Below are 19,275 nucleotides of genomic sequence, written 5' to 3'. Positions count from 1 at the left end.
CCGGGCCCGTCCGCAGGCGCGCGCGGGGGCGGCGGCTGCCCGAGCCCAACTTGGCCTCGGCCTCGCCCTCTGCCCAGCCCGCGGGTGTCCCCTCCTTCCCGCGATTTCGTGGCTCCTCACGCTGCCCCCACCCCCTCCCGCGTCCAGCCCCGCGCTCCCCACCTTGTAACACAAAGCCGGGGAAAATGCCTGCCCGTGCAGCTCGGAGCGCGCAGCCCGCCTCTGAATAAGAAGTGAGTACCGTGGCGTGTGTGTAAAAGGTTCAAGTCCATCTTTTGCAAAATAAAAGAGAACATTTTGAATGCTGCATGCCTCATGCTGCCCAGTGCCTCGCCGGAGAAACCCGGCTCTAGCGCAGGAGGTGAGACCCCGGGGACCCCCTCCGCCGCCCGCCCCGCGCTTTCCCGCCCCAGCTGGTCCGGGGAGGGTTGCTGACGCCCCGCTGGCGGCAAGCGGACCATTTCCACCTTCATTTCCCGTCCTAGGTGTTGGGTCATAATCTGGGGTTGGAGGCAACCCTATCCCTGCTCCTCTCCTGCTGCTTCTCCCTGGTCTCCTGCAGGTGCCTGGAGGTTTTGCATCTGCCTTGGGAATGGGTTTGAGACACCGTGTGTGTGTGTGGGGGGGGGGGGGGGCGAGTTTCCGAAGGAGGAGGGTCAACCCTAGGGAGCAACCGACAGGCAGGACGCGTGGTGACCCTGGGCACACTTGTTGCCCGTTGCCCATTGCCCATTGCGTGGTGGGACGGGCGGTGGTGCTGAAAAAAAGCTCGTTTCTCTTGGTATTGGGTCGTCCATTGAATCCGGGAGCAGAGCGAAGCAGACATACCTGGGTGAGGATGGGAGAGCAGGATTGAGAGGAGGCTGATGTGCTGGGGGCAGAGGAGGGAGGCAGTGGTGGTGCCCAGAGCGTGTGGAGGGGGCCAGTCCCTGACTCCTTGTGCTGAGTAGCTTCTCTTGCTGATCATACCCCAAAGGGCTGGAGAGGGAAACCGGAGGGTTTCTCATATTAGACGGAGAGGAAAGGCTGTTGCTTTTTCATTTTCTATCTTGCCAGTTCATGTGCATCATATGTATTTCTGCTAATTAAAAGATACGGCAATAGCTTAAAATAAACTCCGTCAGGAAAGGTATTAGCTTAACACACAGACACACAGACACACACACACACACACACACACACACACACACACTTACTTTTAAAAATATACCTGTCCCCTTCCTCCGAAAGCTTATAATGATGTTTAGTTTGGCGTGGGGATTTAGGGATGGGATTTGGGGAGCACCCAGGTACATCGTCTTGGTGTTTTCCAGTTCTGCAGACTGGACACAACTCATGTGAACCATCAGAAACAGGAGAGAACAGAGCACTGCCGAGAAAGGCTTGGGCAGCTTCCTCCAGAGAGACAGAATGTTGAGCTTCTATGTGATTTTGTTAATTTTTATTCCAAAAATGGCTAAATTTTAGGTTATGACCTTTATTTTTCACTCAAACTCATAAGGCAGCGTGGAGGCCTGGTGGGGCGGTTAGACAGCAGATGACAGTGATTTTAGCTATTATCAGCATTTCTATTTAAAAAGTGTGTGTTGTGTGTGTGTGTTTGAAAAAAATGAAAATTCTAAACACATAGCCAGCGTTAATTTTGAGTGAAGTTGCCTTTACGAACATGAGATGTTAAAAGTGTCTATTAGTTTGGGGCTTTGTGGAGCAGAGGAGTATCCCAGGGGAGAAACGTGTACATACCTATACTTCACTGCTGTCGGGACCGTATGTGGCGATCCCACGTATGTACAGGTACTGTTACCCCATCAGGGCTCTGGCTTCCTCTCTTCCAAGTCAGAAGCACTCAGAGCTTTGCTGGTTGAGGATCCCTCTGTTATCTGCCATCATTTTACAACACTGCTTAGCACTGGTGCTTCAAATAGCTTTGTTTGCAAAGCTTCTTTTTTGATGGGCAACTGAAGACTTAGTTTATGAATTCAGACTGTGGTCGTCCTAAATTGAACTCAGCGGTAGTCAAGAGGGCAAGGTATGTAGCCACGTGAAAATTGACATTCTCTGCTGTATTTCCTTCTCATCCTCAAGTAATTTCAGGTTCCTGTAGGGTATTTAGGGGCAATTCCATTGGGATTTCCCAAATACTTACCCCAAAGTGTCTTTTAGATTAGGTTATCATTTTATTAGACCTGTATTATAGATACTATTTTTACTTGTTTCTATAACAATTACGGACAATAAGTTGATTATTCTAGTTGAGTTGGTGGCTTTTTAAAATTTCCTTTGTTGGCCATTCTATTACCCCTTTTGGTTCAATGTTATTTTTCCAATCAAATATATTGTAATAGATGGCTTATTTTCCCCTTAGCAAGTAGAAGGCTAGTATCTCTTGTATTAGCTAAAAAGGAATCCATTAATGATATTTTTGAACAGCTCAGATGAATAATAAATGGATTTAGAGTCACCTCAGAGTATATGGGAATTTGTAAGGGAACACAGAAATTCATGCTAATGGAGCAATTAGCTTTGTACAGAGCACGTAGGGTCCAAGGTGTGAGACAAGGTTTTAAACTTTTTTTCTTGATAATGTTCACTGTTGAAATGGAAGGAACTTGTCATGTCTTGGCTGCACCAAGGATTTTTCCACAATGGGTAGCGATATTCTTGTTTTTATACACATGTCAGAGATTGAATAACAAAACATAGAGAATGCTTAAGCAAAAAGAAATGATTGGGCTACTGTGGTTTATTTACCATCATCATGTATTACCAGAAAATTACTAATGTTTTACTTTGAGCAATAGCATCTGGGTCATAAATTCACTTATAATACAATTCCTTTATTATAATGAATTTTTAAAGGCAAAAGTAGAGAATGTTATTTACGTTGATTGCTGTGGTATAGAGTGTTACGTGCTAGAGAAGGGGAGTATCCAGGAACCTTCTTCACGAGTATTCAGATATCTACTTTAGCATCAGCAACTCTTAGCAGTTCAGTAAGTCTTTGTTGACTCATGGTGGACAGATACAAATTTTGAAATTAATTAGGAGAGAGAAAAAATGGCGGAGGTATAGACGGAGGTGTCCCGTGCCTTGTTCCAGAGCAGATAGGAGTGAGCAGCTGAAGCGGGTAACATACAGCCCGAATAAGCAGAGGAGATTCAGCTGGGAGACAGTTTGCAGCCGGGAAAGGCGGAGGACTCCCGGAGAAAGGGGACGGTTGGAGACAGCGGCTGGAATCTCTCCCGGAGAAAGACCTCAGACATGTCAGAGAGGAAGGGAGAGGGACAGAGAGATAGACACATCAACAATTAGAGGGAATCATTTATTGGCTGCCTCCTGCACGCCCTCCACTGGGCATCGAGCCAGCAGCCCAGGCATGTGCCCTGACCGGGAATTGAACCATGACCTCCTGGTTCATAGGTCGATGCTCAACCACTGAGCCACACTAGCTGGGCGAGCATGCTTTTATTTTTTTAAGTTTCTCGGTCCAACTCCTGTTTGTTTTTCCTCCCCCTCCCATCTGGATCCCCAATAGCAGCAGAGAGCGAAGGCCCAGCCCCTTTCCCTTGAACCCATTCATATGCTCCTGGGTGCGTTTCTGGTTCCAGAGCTTCCACCAGGAGAGCAGAATTCCGTCAACCTTTGCCACCCGTTAGACAAGCCCAGCCGTTACCCCACTGACCTCCTCCAGCCTAACCCTCCTTCTCTCTTACCAGTGGCGGCACCTGACTTGCTGGATCCAAAATCTGCCGCTCAGAACTCCAAGCCCAGGCTCTCGTTTTCCACGAAACCCACCGTGCTTGCTTCCCGGGTGGAGAGTGACACGACCATTAATGTTATGAAATGGAAGACGGTCTCCACGATTTTCCTGGTGGTTGTCCTCTACCTGATCATCGGCGCCACCGTGTTCAAAGCATTGGAGCAGCCTCACGAGATTTCCCAGAGGACCACCATCGTGATCCAGAAGCAAACCTTCATTTCCCAGCACTCCTGTGTCAACTCGACTGAGCTGGACGAGCTCATCCAGGTGATGGCACAGAGGGGTGGTTACTCTGCTTCCTCTGTGGGGGGGAGAAAGACTAGGCGTGAGAGGAGGCAACTCATAGCACAAAGCTGTCCTGATTTGCCTGTGGGGGCCCCTGGTCCACTTTTCTCCTTCGCATAGAATTCTCTGCAGACGGTCTCCTTTCAATACATCTTCCCTCTTTTCTTACTTCTGCCACCTCTTCTTCTCCTTTTCCTTTATGCCTCCCTCCCATTCTTTCTTCTCACCCTCTTCTGTTCCTGCTCTTCTGTATTTCTGTCCTGGCCTCTCCCAGCTCTCTGTCCCTTTGCCCTGCCTTAGAACTGCCAGTGGACCCCTGTGGACCTGGGGTTACTTGCTGGACGTCCTTCTGGCTAAGTGGACATTGCCGCCTGAGAAAATTTGCTGTGGCAAATGAGAGGGAAACACAAGGCAGGAGAGCCGTGTTCATTGTGGCAGTGGCCATCGTAAGATAAAAAAGAGGAGTTTGTGGCGTGATCCTCTGAGCTTGGCACCCTCGAGGTTAACAAGTTGTAACTCCCATCTTTCATCTAGCCCAATATAACTGATAATTGCCTTTTCTAAGTACCTAGGGACAAGTGATTAATCATTGCTTCTCTAAACCCCAACTAAAAGCAGTGTACACTGTATGGAAAAATAGAATTCTTGAATAAAAACGAATTTAGTTTTAATTTACTCTATAAAAGCAGAGTAGTATCTTTATGGAAAAACACTTCGTTTTAAAATATAATCCCAAAGTGACTTGCAAGTTTCAGTTAGGCTCCTGGGAGATAGCCATATTTTTGTTGTAGATTTTTCTTTGCATGAAACCTAAGCCAAACCAAGAATCCTGGTCAAGAAGAAAGCCCTAGAACGTTCTTTTAAGGAGAGATCTGACTGGTTGTTGAAAACACTCTTCCTCATCTTATAGTTGGTTTTACATCATTTGAATGAGTTGAAACAGTAGACTGAGGGAAGAAATTATTATTGGTTTTAATCCAGTTTCGTGTTCTAAGACCTTTCCTCTCTTATTTCCTTTGGCCATGGATTCCCAAATGCTACCTCTGCCCTTCGTAGCCCTTTATGTTTGTAGAATACACATAGAAGTTATTATTCAAGTTTTATTCAAAATTATCAAAGTTAATATTCTCTGACCCTCATTTAGCTCCTACCACATTCAGACACTTCTGTGTCTCACTTATTTGACTTAAATTTTGAAAAGGCTCCTCATATACTGAATTCTCTATTATTTTTAGATGGTAGCAACGTTTTCAGTAGACAGTGCACCTGACAGCTAATATCATTGTTCCACCCATTCCATTGCCTGTTCCTACATAAGATCTCGATCACTTCACTCTCTTTGTGCCTCATAATCTTAAGAGGTACTAAAAATCTCTGAAGAATCCCCATGTCCCTTGGGTGTTAGAAGAAGAGCTCTAATTAAAAAAAAGAAGAAGAAGAGCCCTAGGTTGTCTTGGAGGTAGCTCAGAGTAGTGGTAAAAGCCTAAACTTTGGGATAGATGTGTTTTAAACTGCAATTGAGTCCTTTTTTTTAAAATATATTTTATTGATTTTTTACAGAGAGGAAGGGAGAGAGATAGAGAGTTAGAAACATCGATGAGAGAGAAACATCGATCAGCTGCCTCCTGCACATCTCCCACTGGGGATGTGCCTGCAACCCAGGTACATGCCCTTGACCGGAATCGAACCCGGGACCCTTCAGTCCGCAGGCCAACGCTCTATCCACTGAGCCAAACCGGTTTTGGCCAATTGAGTCCTTTTTTAAAAGAGGTGCCATCTTGAGCAAGTAATTTTTCTCTCTAAACTTTAAGTGTTCTCTCTGGACTGAGGAAAGAATACCTATAAAATAGGGTTGCTGTGAAGAATAAAGAGGTAATTCAAGTAAAGCATTTAAGTGCTTAAAAAATGTTAGCTTTGTTTGCTGTTGTTATCCCCTTATCCCATACTCCTACTCCATCCCATTTGGGGGGTTGAAATATCTGATTCTTAGACTCTGAATTGAGATGTGTTTGGTCGTGGACAGGAGAACAAGGCCTGGGGTTTCGGGGCACTGCTGGAGGAAACTGTGTGATTTCGATGATCCCACTCCTCAGCACCACCCAGATGTAGTACCTAGGATCGTGCAAACAATGTGAAGGTCATGGCAGGTGGAGACCATCTGGAGGTGGAGACTGGTCATTTTTGCTACATTGCTTTTGGAATGCCAACAAACAGAGCTCAATATATGACCTAATTCTTTTCTTTCTGCCCCACAGAGGCAATCCACTTTAGCTTCATTAAGATTCACTGCTGGTTGAGTATTTTTGTGCTTATTTAGTATTTTTTCAACGCAGAAGTTGCCCATTATTTATTGTTACATCACTCACCTTTATAAGCATCTGGCTTTAATAGATTATTTTCTCTCTCTTTGATAAGATAAATCTTTATAATGGCGTGGCTTCAAGGACCAAGATCAGCGTTTTAATAGGGAGGAAGGCAAATGAGCCAGTAATCATATATTAGAATTACATTTCACTCGTCTGATTTTCATAAATTTCAAAGTGTTTTCCACATTTATTTTCCTACTTAATCATCCTTTAAAGCCTCACTAATACATATATTATTATAACTTTGTTTCTGGAGGTTTATTCCGTTCCTTTCATTGAGCCATGCTTCCCTGTCTCTTTCTGTTGTGATCTATCCATTTGAAAAAACAGCCACCTCTTCAATCTTTACCGACTGACTATGTGTAGGGAAAGACTTTTACCAATTAGCTGAGCTTGAGAGGCCTCTCAAACCTTTGCTGTAGATTCATCTTCTCTGGACTTGTGCATGTAAATTCCCAATTACATGGATTTGCCAGTTTCTCTTTTTTTAGGGGCTTGTAATCTCTTGCTACCTCTGGTGTCTGTCCGCAGTACTGCAGGTTTTCTGGAGCTGCTGGAAGCCATTCAAGTCACTTTTATTCTCAGTGGTCCCCAAGTTTGCAGAGGGTGCTGCATCCTGCCTGTACTCTGCGTTGGGCAAGACAGAAACCATCTCTTTGGGCAGCCCCTGAAAAGCTAGAATGTTGGACACACGCTCCACTCTTTTCTTGCCCCACGATGGACAGGCTGCCAAGCTATGCTGGCCTCTGTCTGTTGTACCATGGGTCCTCTGGAGCAGAGGCAAGAAGTCCAGCTCACTTTTGTTCTCAGTGTCCCCCAGGCAACTAGACTGTGCCGGGTCCCATCAGTGCTCTGAAACAGGCAAGATGGAAACCAGTCCCGCCCAGCCAGCGTGGCTCAGTGGTTGAGCATCAAGCTATGAACCAGGAGGTCATGGTTCGATTCCCTGTCAGGGCACATGCCTGGGTATTGGGCTCGATCCCCAGTGTGGGGCATGCTGGAGGCAGCCGATCAATGATTCTCTCTCATCATTGATGTTTCTATCTCTCTCTCCCCCGCCTTCCTCTCTGAAATTATATATATATATATATATATATATATATATATATATATATATATATATATATATATTTAAAAAAAAAGAAAAGAAAAGAAACCAGTCCCTTAGGCAGTACCCTAGAAATCCAGAACATTAGATGCACTTTCCAACTCTTCCCCTTCCCAGGTTGAAACCAGGGGCTGGGAGTTTTCCTCTGATCAGGCTGCGTTGAAGTTGGGGAAAAACTGGAGATCTGAAAGATAATGCAGGCATACCGTGGAGATATTGTGGGTTTGGTTCCAGACCACCACAACAAAGCTAATATTACAATGAAGCAAGTCACGATTTTTTTTATTTCCCAGTGCATGTAAAAGTTCTGTTTACAATATACTGTAGACTAGTGTCTTAAAACAATAGCATCATGTCTTAATACATCATAAATACCTTAATTAAAAAACACTTTATTGCTAAAAAATGCTAGTCATCATCTGGGCCTTCGGTGAGTCATCATCTTTTTGCTGGTGGAGGGTCTTGCCAGGATGTTGAGGGCTGCTGACTGAGCAGGGTGGTGGTTTCTGAAGGTTGCCACATCAGTGGACCCTGCCTTCCAGGACTGCTTTCTCTGTAGCATGTGATGCTGTTTGAGAGCATTTTACCCACAGTAGAAATTCTTTCTCAATTGGAATCAGTCCCCTCATAACCTGCTGCTGCTTTCTCAACTGAGTTCATGTAGTAGTTTAAATTCTTTGTTGTCATCTCAGCTATCTTCACAGCATCTTCACCATCAGTTTGTTCTGTCTCAAGAAACCACTCTTTGCTCATCCATAAGAAGCAACTTCTCATCCATTCAAGTTTGGTCATGAGATGTAGCAATTCAGTCACCTCTTCAGGCTCCTCTTCTAATTCTAGTTCTTTCGCTATTTCCAGCACATCTGCAGTGACTTCCTTCACTGAAGTCTCCCTTCAAAGTCGTCCATGTGGGTTGGAATCAATTTCTTCCAAATTCCTATTAACGTTGATATTTTGACCTCTTCTCATGGACCACAAATGAATATTCTTAATGGCATCTAGAATGGTGGATCCTTTCCAAAGCTTTCAATTTACTTTCCTCAGATCCATCAGAGGAATCAATATCTATGGCAGCAAAAGCCTTACGAAATCTATTTCTTAAATAATAAGACTTGAATGTGGACATTACATCCATGGGCTGCAGAATGGATGTTGTGTTAGAAGACATGAAAACAACATTCATCTCACTGTACATGTCCATCAGAGCTTTTGTGTGACCAGGTATATTGCCAATGAGCCATAATATTTTGAAAGGATTTTGTGTTTTTGAGCAGCAGGTCTCAAACGGTGGGCTTAAAAGATTCTTTAAACCATGTTGTAAACAGATGTGCTATAATTGAGGCTTTGTTGTTCCATTTATAGAGCACAGGCAGAGTAGATTTCGCATAACTCTTAACGGCCCTAGGATTTTCGGAATGGTAAATGAACAATGGCTTCAACTTAGAGTCACCAGTTGCATTTAACCCCTAACAAGAGAGTCAGCAGGTTCTTTGAAACTTTGAAGCCAGCCATGAGCCATTGACTAATTCTCTCTAGTTATGAAAGTTCTAGATGGCATCTTTTTTCAAATAGGAAGCTGTTTTGTCTACATTGAAAATCCGTTGTTTACTGTAACCACCTTCATTAATTATCTTAGCAGGGTCTTCTAGCTAATTTTCTGTGGCTTCTGTATCGTCCTTATTTGACTTCACCTTGCACTTTTATGTTGTGGAGACAGCTTCTTTCCTTATTCCTCATGAACCAAAATAGCTTCACAATTTTCTTCTGCAGCTTCCTCACCTCTCTCAGTCTTCATAGAACTGAGCAGAGTTACAGCCTTGCTCTGGATTAGCCTTTAGCTTAAAGGAAGGTTGTTGGTTTGATCTATCCAGACCATTAAAAGTTTCTACACATCAGCAATAAGGTTCTTTCACTTTCTTGTTCATGTGCGCACTGGAGTAGCACTTTTAATTTCCTTAAGAACTTTTCTTTGTATTCACAACTTGGCTAATTGGTGCAGGAGGCATCCCTTTTGGCTGATCTTGTCTTTCAACCCATAGGAGGTGGCCAATCAATGATTCTAATTTTTTTAAAATATCTTTATTGATTTCAGAGAGGACGGGAAAGGGAGAAAGAGATAGAAACATCAATGATGAGCGAGAATCATAGATCGGCTGTCTCCTGCACACTCCCTACTGGGGATCCTGCCTGCAACCTGGGCATGTGCCTAGACCTGGAATCGAACTGTGACCTCCTGGTTCATAGGTTGATGCTCAATTACTGAGCCACACCAGCCGGGCTCTCATTTTTGATGTTTCTATCTCTCTCCCTTCCTCTCTCTGAAATCATTGAAAACATATTTTTTTAAAAAGAATCACAGTGTCTGTCCTGTGATACTAGAATGCAGTTGGGGATCTACTCATGAACCCTGTGGGGAGATGGTGGATGGTCTGGGTGAGGACAGAAGCAGTGGATGTGATGAGATGTGATCAAATTGGGAGATTTCAAAAATAAACTTAGCAGGATTTGAGGTGAGGTGTGAAAGAAATCAAGGATGAAGAACTAGAAAAATTTGCCGAAACCGGTTTGGCTCAGTGGATAGAGCGTCGGCCTGCGGACTGAAAGGTCCCAGGTTCGATTCCGGTCAAGGGTATGTGCCTGGGTTGCGAGCGCATCCCCAGTGGGAGGTGTGCGGGAGGCAGCTGATCGATGTTTCTCTCTCATCAATGTTTCTAACTCTCTATCCCTCTCCCTTCCTCTCTGTAAAAAATCAATAAAACATATATTAAAAAAAAAAGAACTAGAAAAATGAAGATGCCAGTTAATGAGATGGGGACAACTCAGATGGAGCAAGTTTCAGGGATGAGCTCGGGAGTCCGAGTTGGCATATGATTGGTTTGAGTTGCTTTTCAGACACTCAGACAGGGGAGCGGTCCAGAGTGAAGTATACATTTGGGAGTTATGAGCATCTTGGTGATGCTACATGAAATCACCTAGGAGTGTGGATGGATGGAGAGGGACAGGACCAGGGACTCAGAGGTGAGGGCAATGAGACAGTAGTCAGGGAGATTAGAGGAAATCAGAGAGCATGGTGTTCTATGAGCCAAGTGAGGACATGTCACAAAGTGGGAGAGACCAGCTCTGTCAAATGCTCCTGCCAAGTCTTCCTCTCTTTACCATGCTCTGTAATAGTCAATTGGTACTGTAGTCTATAAACTCATGATAGTAATTTCATATATAATCAGCAATCATTAAGCCCAAACACGACACAAATAATTTTTGAGCAGTTAGCTCAAACACTAAACACACAGGCTGTATATGACACAGTCATAAAAGATAAGTCCTGTGACCATTTGGGACACATTATACACATGTGGATAAAATAAACAGGATGTTCACCCACTTTCAAACTTATGAATGGATTCTTTTAAAAAATTTTAATTATACATTTATGTATTACTTGGAGCCTTTAAAGTGTTTTCACACAGAAATAAATTACAAGCAATAGCTATGCCCCAAGCTCGGCAACCAAAGCTATGATATAGCTGAACTGTAACACCAAGACCTGAGGCTGAAACCATAAAAAAAATTTTTTTAATTTTACTGCTTTCATTTATTTTGTTTTTATTATTTTTACTTTCTTGGAACTAGTGATCCATTTAACCCCTCTGTGCCTCAGCTTTTGTGGAAGATAAATACTATGTACCTGATTTCTGTTATGTGATACCATATTGATAATGGTCACAGGGGTATTTTTATGAGATGGTGAAGCACCTCAGTCTTACAGTGCTGGTTCCAAGTAGACTCTAGAGGACACTCAATAGAAGCACAGTGGTGAGTAAAAGTGAAACAGTGAGTGAAGTTCAAATGCTTTCAGTCACCTCCTGATGCGCTCACTCTTCCCCCTTCATGCATCTCCCGGGCCCTCAAGAAACTCATGTTGCTCACTGTGACTTTTCATTCCTCTCTCTCTCTGCCCAGTTTAAATGTATCCTGCTTGTTCCACCAACATAAATACATTGTTGTTTCGAGGGAGTCTGAGGGCAGGAGAGAAGTGAATATCACTAAGATGTTTGGTCCAACTTGATACTTCTCCAGTCATGAGATCCATCATCCCTTAAAGATCACTCTAGCGCCCTGGCCTGTGTGGCTCAGTTGGTTGGAGTGTTGTCCAGTACATCAAAAGGTAGCTGGTTCGATTCCCTGTCAGAGCACACACCCAGGTTTTGGGTTTGACCTTTATTGATAACTAATTTGGACTGTGAAATGTTTGATTTACTCAAATACAAATCTGATTAACTGGTCTCTTTGCTGGTTGTGCATGTGTGTACAGAAGCTGAGATCTTCAATCCTTGTTATGTCCTTTTAGTTACATATTTAGGAAGGGCAGGAAATCAATACCAAAAAAAGATGGCTCTAGTAATGGCATCTTCATAAGTTGGTTGCTGTGCCCTGAAATGCTCTTGGGACTGGTATCCTTGTGTGAATAAAGATGAATAATACAGCATCTGTGAATGACTAATGCAGAAAACATGGGGAGAGATGCCAGGCTCGTTTTCGGTGCTGATGGTTGTGGTGTGACACTCTTAAGTCAGTCTGAGAGGTGCCCGAGGGAAGGGTTTAATTGCATTTTTGTGCAATAGCTATTGGACACTTGTCAAAAGGTAGCCCTGTCATTCCATTCGGCTTGAAGAAGTATAAGAAATTCTATCATGTTCCTGTTTCTCAACAAAGTAGATTTCAGCTAATTCAGTATTTATTTTAACTGGGGAGTGTATGGGTGTGTAATTGAGAATGATGGGGAAACTTGGAGGAAAGCTAAGAAGCTAAGACAGGAAGAGGATGAATCACTACATTTTAGGAAGTAATTCATATGCTATTTTTGCTGTCTTGATTGGGTGACATTGAACCAAGAAATATAAACATATTAAACAGTTTTGTAAGACTTCCTTTTCTCTGCATAATGTTAGCAAGTCATCAGTACATTTATCGGTAGTGTATGAGGATATTCTACCTGGAACCTGAAAGCACAGACATTTCTTGTAGGCTTATTTAATGGCAATGAGTCAACTCCGTGGAAGTGAGAAATACATAAATTTTACAGGGCTTGAAGCAGAGGAAGTGTCTATTAGAATAGCATTGGAATGTTTTAGTATTGTGATATTTGACCTTTATCAATGACTAATTTGGGTTGTGAAAAGTTAGATTTACTCAAATACAACTCAGATGAACTGGTCTCTGGTGTGTGTGTGTGTGTGTGTGTGTGTGTGTGTGTGTGTGTGTGTGTGTTTGTGTGTGTGTGTGTGTGTACAGAGGCTGAGATTAGTTATGATCTTTTAGTTACATATTTAGGAAGGGCAGGAAAAAAATCATTTGTTTTTAAAACCCATGAAACCTGTTTAAACTTGTAGTTATTGTGGAAATATATATGCTTATGTGTACTGGAAAATCAGATGAGCAAAAATCAGTGACATTCTATTAAAAAAGCCAACAGAATTTCCAAATTTGGGGATTCTATGGATACATATAATTGACAGTGAAACTCCCTCATTCCATTTTGGGCTATTTTTTCCATCAGTTTAGAATGTCAGGCCTTAGAAACAGTGCATGAATAAATGCTGGTTAGTGTGGTTGGCCTTAGGCTAAATGGTATAAAAATGTACCGTGTTCTTCGATGCTGTGTCTCCTTGATCTCAGTCTTCTGCCCACACAAATCCTATTTTAAGGACAACCTCTTTTATAGAACTTCCTAGATAGAGTGACTGTGAGTTGTATTAATTCCTAGCTTATGCTTGTAGAACTGTCTCTTCTTTGTTATCTCAGCAACCTTTATCTTTCTCCCTTCTATATGCCCTTTTGTTTCTTTCTGACTTCTCACTCAACCTCCTCTCTCCATATTTTTCTTTTCTTTTATTAATCTTATCCCCCAACTTATGCTGAGATGAAAGGGGCCAGAAAGATAGACAGAGATTAATATTCTGATAGACTATTAGTATGCCATACAATAATATGGGATCTAGGAAAACCCATGAAAGCACGTACAGCTGGGGAAATGCAGGGCTCGGTATGCTGGCTTCACGTGTATTTTTCTGGCTCCTTCCGTGTTGCAGTGACTCGGGGGTCCCAACCACATGTTAGCCTGCTGCACCACAGTGTCATTCCATGCAGGGCTCAAAGAACAGCAGAACTCCAGTGTTTCAAGTTCAGTCCTTGTTTGATATATAAACCATCTCTATAACAACTTGCAAGATGGTCACTGATGACCCTTGGATGCCGTTAAACAAATTCACTCAGTGATAGAGAAGTGGTTAAGTAAACTGTTACCTGTAGCTACTCGATGAGATGTCTATGAAGTGAGATATGGATGACTTCAAAATGCCTTGGAACATGCTTATGTTTTATGAAAATAGTTGAAAGCAGGTTTGATGATTATAACCTTTAACAAAACTAAAAGTTAAATACATGCAGGTTGCAAAAAAAATCTCTTTTACAGACTGTGAGTGATTTTGTAATTCTTATTTTTCCAAATGTTCAGTACTATGTATATTACTTTTATGATTGAAAAAAATCTTCCAAGGTGGATGTAACCAAGGGATACAGCCCTACACCCAGGAGTACGCCTCCTGCTTCCGGTCCACCTCCAACTAATTCTGTGGTTCCCTGTTTTGGACTTTAAGCTTTTGTTTTTATTAATGGGAAATCAATTTGCACTTTCAAAAGAGCAAGAAAAAGGGTGTGCACTTCATTAGTCTGTATAAAAATAGCTTTGACATGCAATGCGTAATCCCCAATAGGAGGAGAGACCTGGGAAGGTAATCGAGATGTTGACGTTTTGAGGTGCTTTCCAAAGATGGTTGTGCAGATACTGCTTCCTGTTGGAAATGCTAGCCTTTCTACGTTATAAGAATTAAGTCTTTTGAGGTGTTTTTTTTAAAGGGCGCCTTAAAAAATAAATAAAAGGGTGCCTTATAAGAATTTCTAGTTAATGTGTGGTTAAACTTTGGTCATCTATTACTTGGAAACATGGTCCAGGACTTTGAAAGTCTTTTAAAGAAACTATGAAAAAAAATTGATAGATTAAAAATGTGATTGCATGTTGTCTTGGTCACTTAAAAGATATACTCTGGGAAAACCTTGAAAATGTGCTCCTTTAGTAGACTCTAAATATAGCATATTTAATCCCCTGTGTTCTGTATAAAATATGCAAATGTACTTCATCTTTTTTTCTGCATGAAATGAGAAACATATATTGTAGGAAGAAAAAGATTACTGATGTTAGATTTAGAAAAATCTCACCTTTTTCAATTCTTACAATAGTCCATTTAACTATGGGATATAATTGTGGAATTTCTTTCTGTATTTATGTAGATGCCTCTATTTTTTCTAGGCCAAAACAAACAAAAACCATAAATGCCATCTTCATATAACTACAGAATTTCTGAAAAATGAAGTTATATGGAATGTGTCTCAAGTTCATTTATCAAATTGGAGGCTAGAATATATATTAGTATAGAATATTTGATATCAAAAGAGGAATATACAAAGTTACTTCTGTAAAATGTAATCATCTTAAATATTAGATAATATCCCTTGATTTCTCATATATATGCAAAGTTGGACACAACTTGAATATCCCATAAGGATTAGGTAATCCATGCTTTCCTAGAATAGCATTCTCAGCCATATAGGGTTTTACTTAAACTGACAGGTATATATTCTTCACAGTAGAACTCTAAGGCCATGATAGATTGTTTTGCTATGAAGTTTCCTGCTTATGGGAATTAGCTTTAATGCTGCAGTAATAAATACCACACTGCAATGAAATGTAGCATGTTTAACATACTATTCATGAAAATATCAGTACTATTATTTTGCATGATAATATGAAATTGTCATTTTGTTGGCCAAAAAGTTCTTGGATATTGGCAATATTATATGGTTCAACCCAGTATTATCATTAGCTGAGAACTGCACTTGCGTATACTTGCGGAATATTATGCTAATATGGTGTAGCTTTCGAGAATTTGTTTGCTCTCTTGTTGGATTATCAATAGTCCCAGAAATATTAGCTCATGCATTGAACTCATGGGAACATTTTTATGATTGTCAGTAATTTTCTTGAGTTCCAAACCTGTGCTAGTTTCATATGATTACAAACAAGTGTCTTAACAATATTTGGTGTTAAAGCTGATAATAGTTCTAGAAAGACAGATGACATCAACTTTTTATAATTCAAGAATGCACAAATTTACAGTAGAATGCTGTGAACTTTGATTCTAAAGCCGTTGTTGTCATGGAAACTAAGTTTTTCATAATTTTGAGTAATTACCTTTATCATCTCTATGAGTATAAGCCTCTTAGAACTCTAAGTATAAGCTCATAATCTTGACTATGATTCAACTTCCTTTCCCTGTGTGCATTCTATTATTGACTATAAACTGAAGTGCAAAATTGAGTGAAAATCCAACCAAGATCTACTATATCTATTGTAGATTTTAAGTTTGGAAGCCCTTCAGGTAATCATAATATATTAGGATTAAATGCATAGGACCCAACATTACTTCACCCTAACCTAAACAATTCAACTTATTCATCAGTTGTCAACATGACTTCAGTTCCACAAAAGTTGCCTTTAATGGAAAAGTGAATTTTTATTATTGATGAAGTGATTGTTTGGTCACATTATATGGCATATACAGAAACAGTTCTAATGAAGGTATTTGTTAAATGATCTAATGGCCTGAATTTATGTTGAAATTGCAGACTCTTAGATCTATGACAGTGCACTTGCCAAGGGCATTCAATTTCCTGTGGGCGGTGACCAAGAGAACTTGTACAAAAATATAAAATAAATTTACAAGAATATTCCAGAAAAAGGACCTCATGGTAGATTCATTCTCATAGTGATTTGACATATTCTCAGTTCCATCTCAAGCTTCTGTTGCAATAATCACAGCTCTGTGATAACTATTTACAACCCACACATTGTCAGGCATACTGTTTATAAGTCTACTTTTGCTTATTTTTCATTTAAATAATTTGTGGCCCTTATCCAAGTGTCCGGGTTATGTCGCACCTCATTATGGACAAGTAAAAGAACAGGCTAAAAAATGATGGTGCTGCCCTAACCGGTTTGGCTTAGTGGATAGAGTGTCGGCCTGCAGACTGAAGGGTCCCAGGTTCGATTCCGGTCAAGGGCATGTACCTTGGTTGTGGGCACATCCCCAGTTAGGGGCGTGCAGGAGGCAACTGATCGATGTTTCTCTCTCATCATCGATGTTTCTAACTCTCTGTCCCTCTCTCTTCCTCTCTGTAAAAAATCAATAAAATATATTTTAAAAAATGATGGTGCTGGTCATGAAAGCTATATTAAGTCAATTGTTGGAGGAATTAGCTTGCCTCTAGTCAATAAAATAATTTACTTAGTGGGGTGGAGTCTAAAGATATGCCTTATTTTTTCTCATCTATATCGCCCATGTTTTTACTTCTCTTGCTTTCCCATTGCCTAATACCTTAAGCAATTGATTATCTTTTTGAATAAATGAATGTAAAATATAAAAATATACTTTGGATGCAATTATAATCTACCTAAATCCCAACCCCTCTTCCTTGATGTTTACTGGAAATGTTAGTTTTCCCTGGGAATCATAAGGCTAGAGATCACTGAGCCTGTGCTTGCAAAGTGTGTGTTCCTATCTTAAGATATTTCCAAAGACATTTTAAATTTTTTAAGTGTATCTGTCCTTCTAATTTTTTGTCTGCTCATAATTATTTAATTAAATACCGTTTTCTTGCCAATGATCAATATATTTAATGATAAAACACTGACGTCATTGAGAAATTTATGTGACAAAAAAAAACCCCAAAGAAGTCTGTTATCATTTTTATTTAACATTGCTTTAGAAATACTAGGCAATGTAATAAGAGATGAAAAGTAATAAAACATAGTTATTGAAAGATGCTGAGATAAAATGTCGTATTTGTTAACTATAAATTTGCTTACTTTGGTAGAAAACAAAACCAATGAAACAAAAGAAATAATAAGAGCAGTGAGTTGAAGTAGTATAGAGCAGCAGTTCTCAAGATGTGGTCCCAGGACCATCTCAGAAGATTGATGAGCTCAAAGCTATTTTCTTCGTAGTACTAAGATTTTTTTTTGCCTTTCCACTCTGATTATCTCATGAGTTTTCCGCAGGCAATGTGTTGTTCTCTCTCAGCATATTGAAAGAAGAAATATATATTAGAATCTGTTTTCTATTAAGCCAGATATTTAAGAAATTTATAAAATTATAGAATAATGCCCCTCTTGTCACTAAATGTTTGTTTTGGAAAACAATTATTTTTCATAAAAGTTGGTTACTTATGTTCATATATAACAGGATTATTGTTCTTTTTTGCATGAATTAATACAAACATTTCAAGAATTATAAATTCAAACAAATGCAGTAAATATCAATAGTTATAACTCACATGTACAAAAGCTCATTGATGTCTTCAATACTTTTTGAGACTGTAAAGTGGTTTTTGAGATTTTAAAAAATTGAGACCTGCTGGTGCAGAGAATGAGCAATATACTGCATTAACCAGTTATAATTTAAAATGGAAATAATAATATACCTAAGAAGAACCTTACAGACCTATGTGAAGTATATAAAAATACTCTAGTTTAGGATATTAAAGAGGACTCAGTAAATGGAGATTCATACCATGTTCTTTGATGGGAAGTGTTATTATTATACTAGTGTTCATTCTCCTTAATTAATTTATAGATTGCACATATATCCAAGCAATGGATTTGGTAAGCCTGTGGAAATGAAGATTTGTATAAAATTTAACTAAAGAATCCCAAAGTTTGTGGAAGAATAATAGGTAGTAACTACAAAAAAACATTTTTAAAAGAAGCATAATCAGGTAGACTGTCTTATCTGATATTAAAGTTACAATATAGAGTCAGATAAGGAAAATCAATTAACTCAAAACTAGTTTCATTATACTGTGAATATACATGGATATGTGTATATTTGTGTGCATTGAATATATGATAAAGTGTTAGTGTTCAACCTCACTCATCATAAAGGATATATAAGTGAAATAATTCTTAGTTTGGTGAAGATAAAATATTAATATTAGAGGTAATAGTATTGCTAAGCATTTATAAATTGTTGGGGAAAGAAATGGTAAATTGTAATAACCTTCTTGGATAGCTATACATCAAGTGCTTCAAAATATTCATAATCTTTAATGTGGCAACTTTATTTCTAGAAATCTCTCTCGAGGAATATTCAGAAATGCAAAAGTATTTATACACAAAAATGTTCACGGCACCATTTTTTATAATAAGACACATTTTAGAATGTCTACATATTGAGAAATGACATTTCCATAACAAATATGGTAATGTCAAGGAAAAACTGCATCTAGAATAATGATTAAAAATAGAAAATACATTTCATATATTTCATAAATCCAATTATGTAAAAAGGGTTACAAAAATACCAGGAGAAGATACCTTAATAAATTAATAGTGGTTATCTCTGGATTCTGGATTCTAGAATTATGAATAGTTTTTATTCATAATATACCTTTATAACTTTCTGTATTTTTCTAATTTTTTGCAGTGAACATATGTCATAGTTAATGTAAACAATTATAATTCAATTAACTTTACACACAGCTACCGTAGTTTTAATTTTTAGATGAAAATAAATTAGATGAATGAGACTTTATTCTGTATTTCAGCTCTGGATTACCTGCTCTATCACATTTGACAGTAACTT

At 39.9% G+C, this 19,275-nt stretch overlaps 1 protein-coding gene across 2 annotated transcripts in view; it reads left to right on the top strand.

Annotated features, from left to right (window-relative positions):
- The first annotated feature begins 83 nt into the window (after positions 1 to 83).
- KCNK2 (potassium two pore domain channel subfamily K member 2) overlaps positions 84 to 19,275 on the top strand; it is a 93,388-nt gene continuing 74,196 nt past the window's right edge. Inside the window, exons 1-2 of one of the 2 annotated variants that reach the window (XM_006089873.3) lie at positions 84 to 233; positions 3,717 to 4,027. In XM_006089873.3, coding sequence (XP_006089935.1) covers position 233; positions 3,717 to 4,027 — 312 coding nt within the window. In that variant the 5' untranslated portion in view covers positions 84 to 232. Of the gene's footprint in view, positions 362 to 3,716; positions 4,028 to 19,275 lie in introns of both variants that reach the window. The other variant, XM_023754751.1, reaches the window with a different exon arrangement.

The sequence above is a fragment of the Myotis lucifugus genome, unplaced genomic scaffold (genome assembly GCF_000147115.1).
Source record: "Myotis lucifugus unplaced genomic scaffold, Myoluc2.0 scaffold_65, whole genome shotgun sequence".
Lineage (NCBI taxonomy): Eukaryota > Metazoa > Chordata > Mammalia > Chiroptera > Vespertilionidae > Myotis > Myotis lucifugus.
This window is presented reverse-complemented; position numbering and strand designations above follow the sequence as displayed.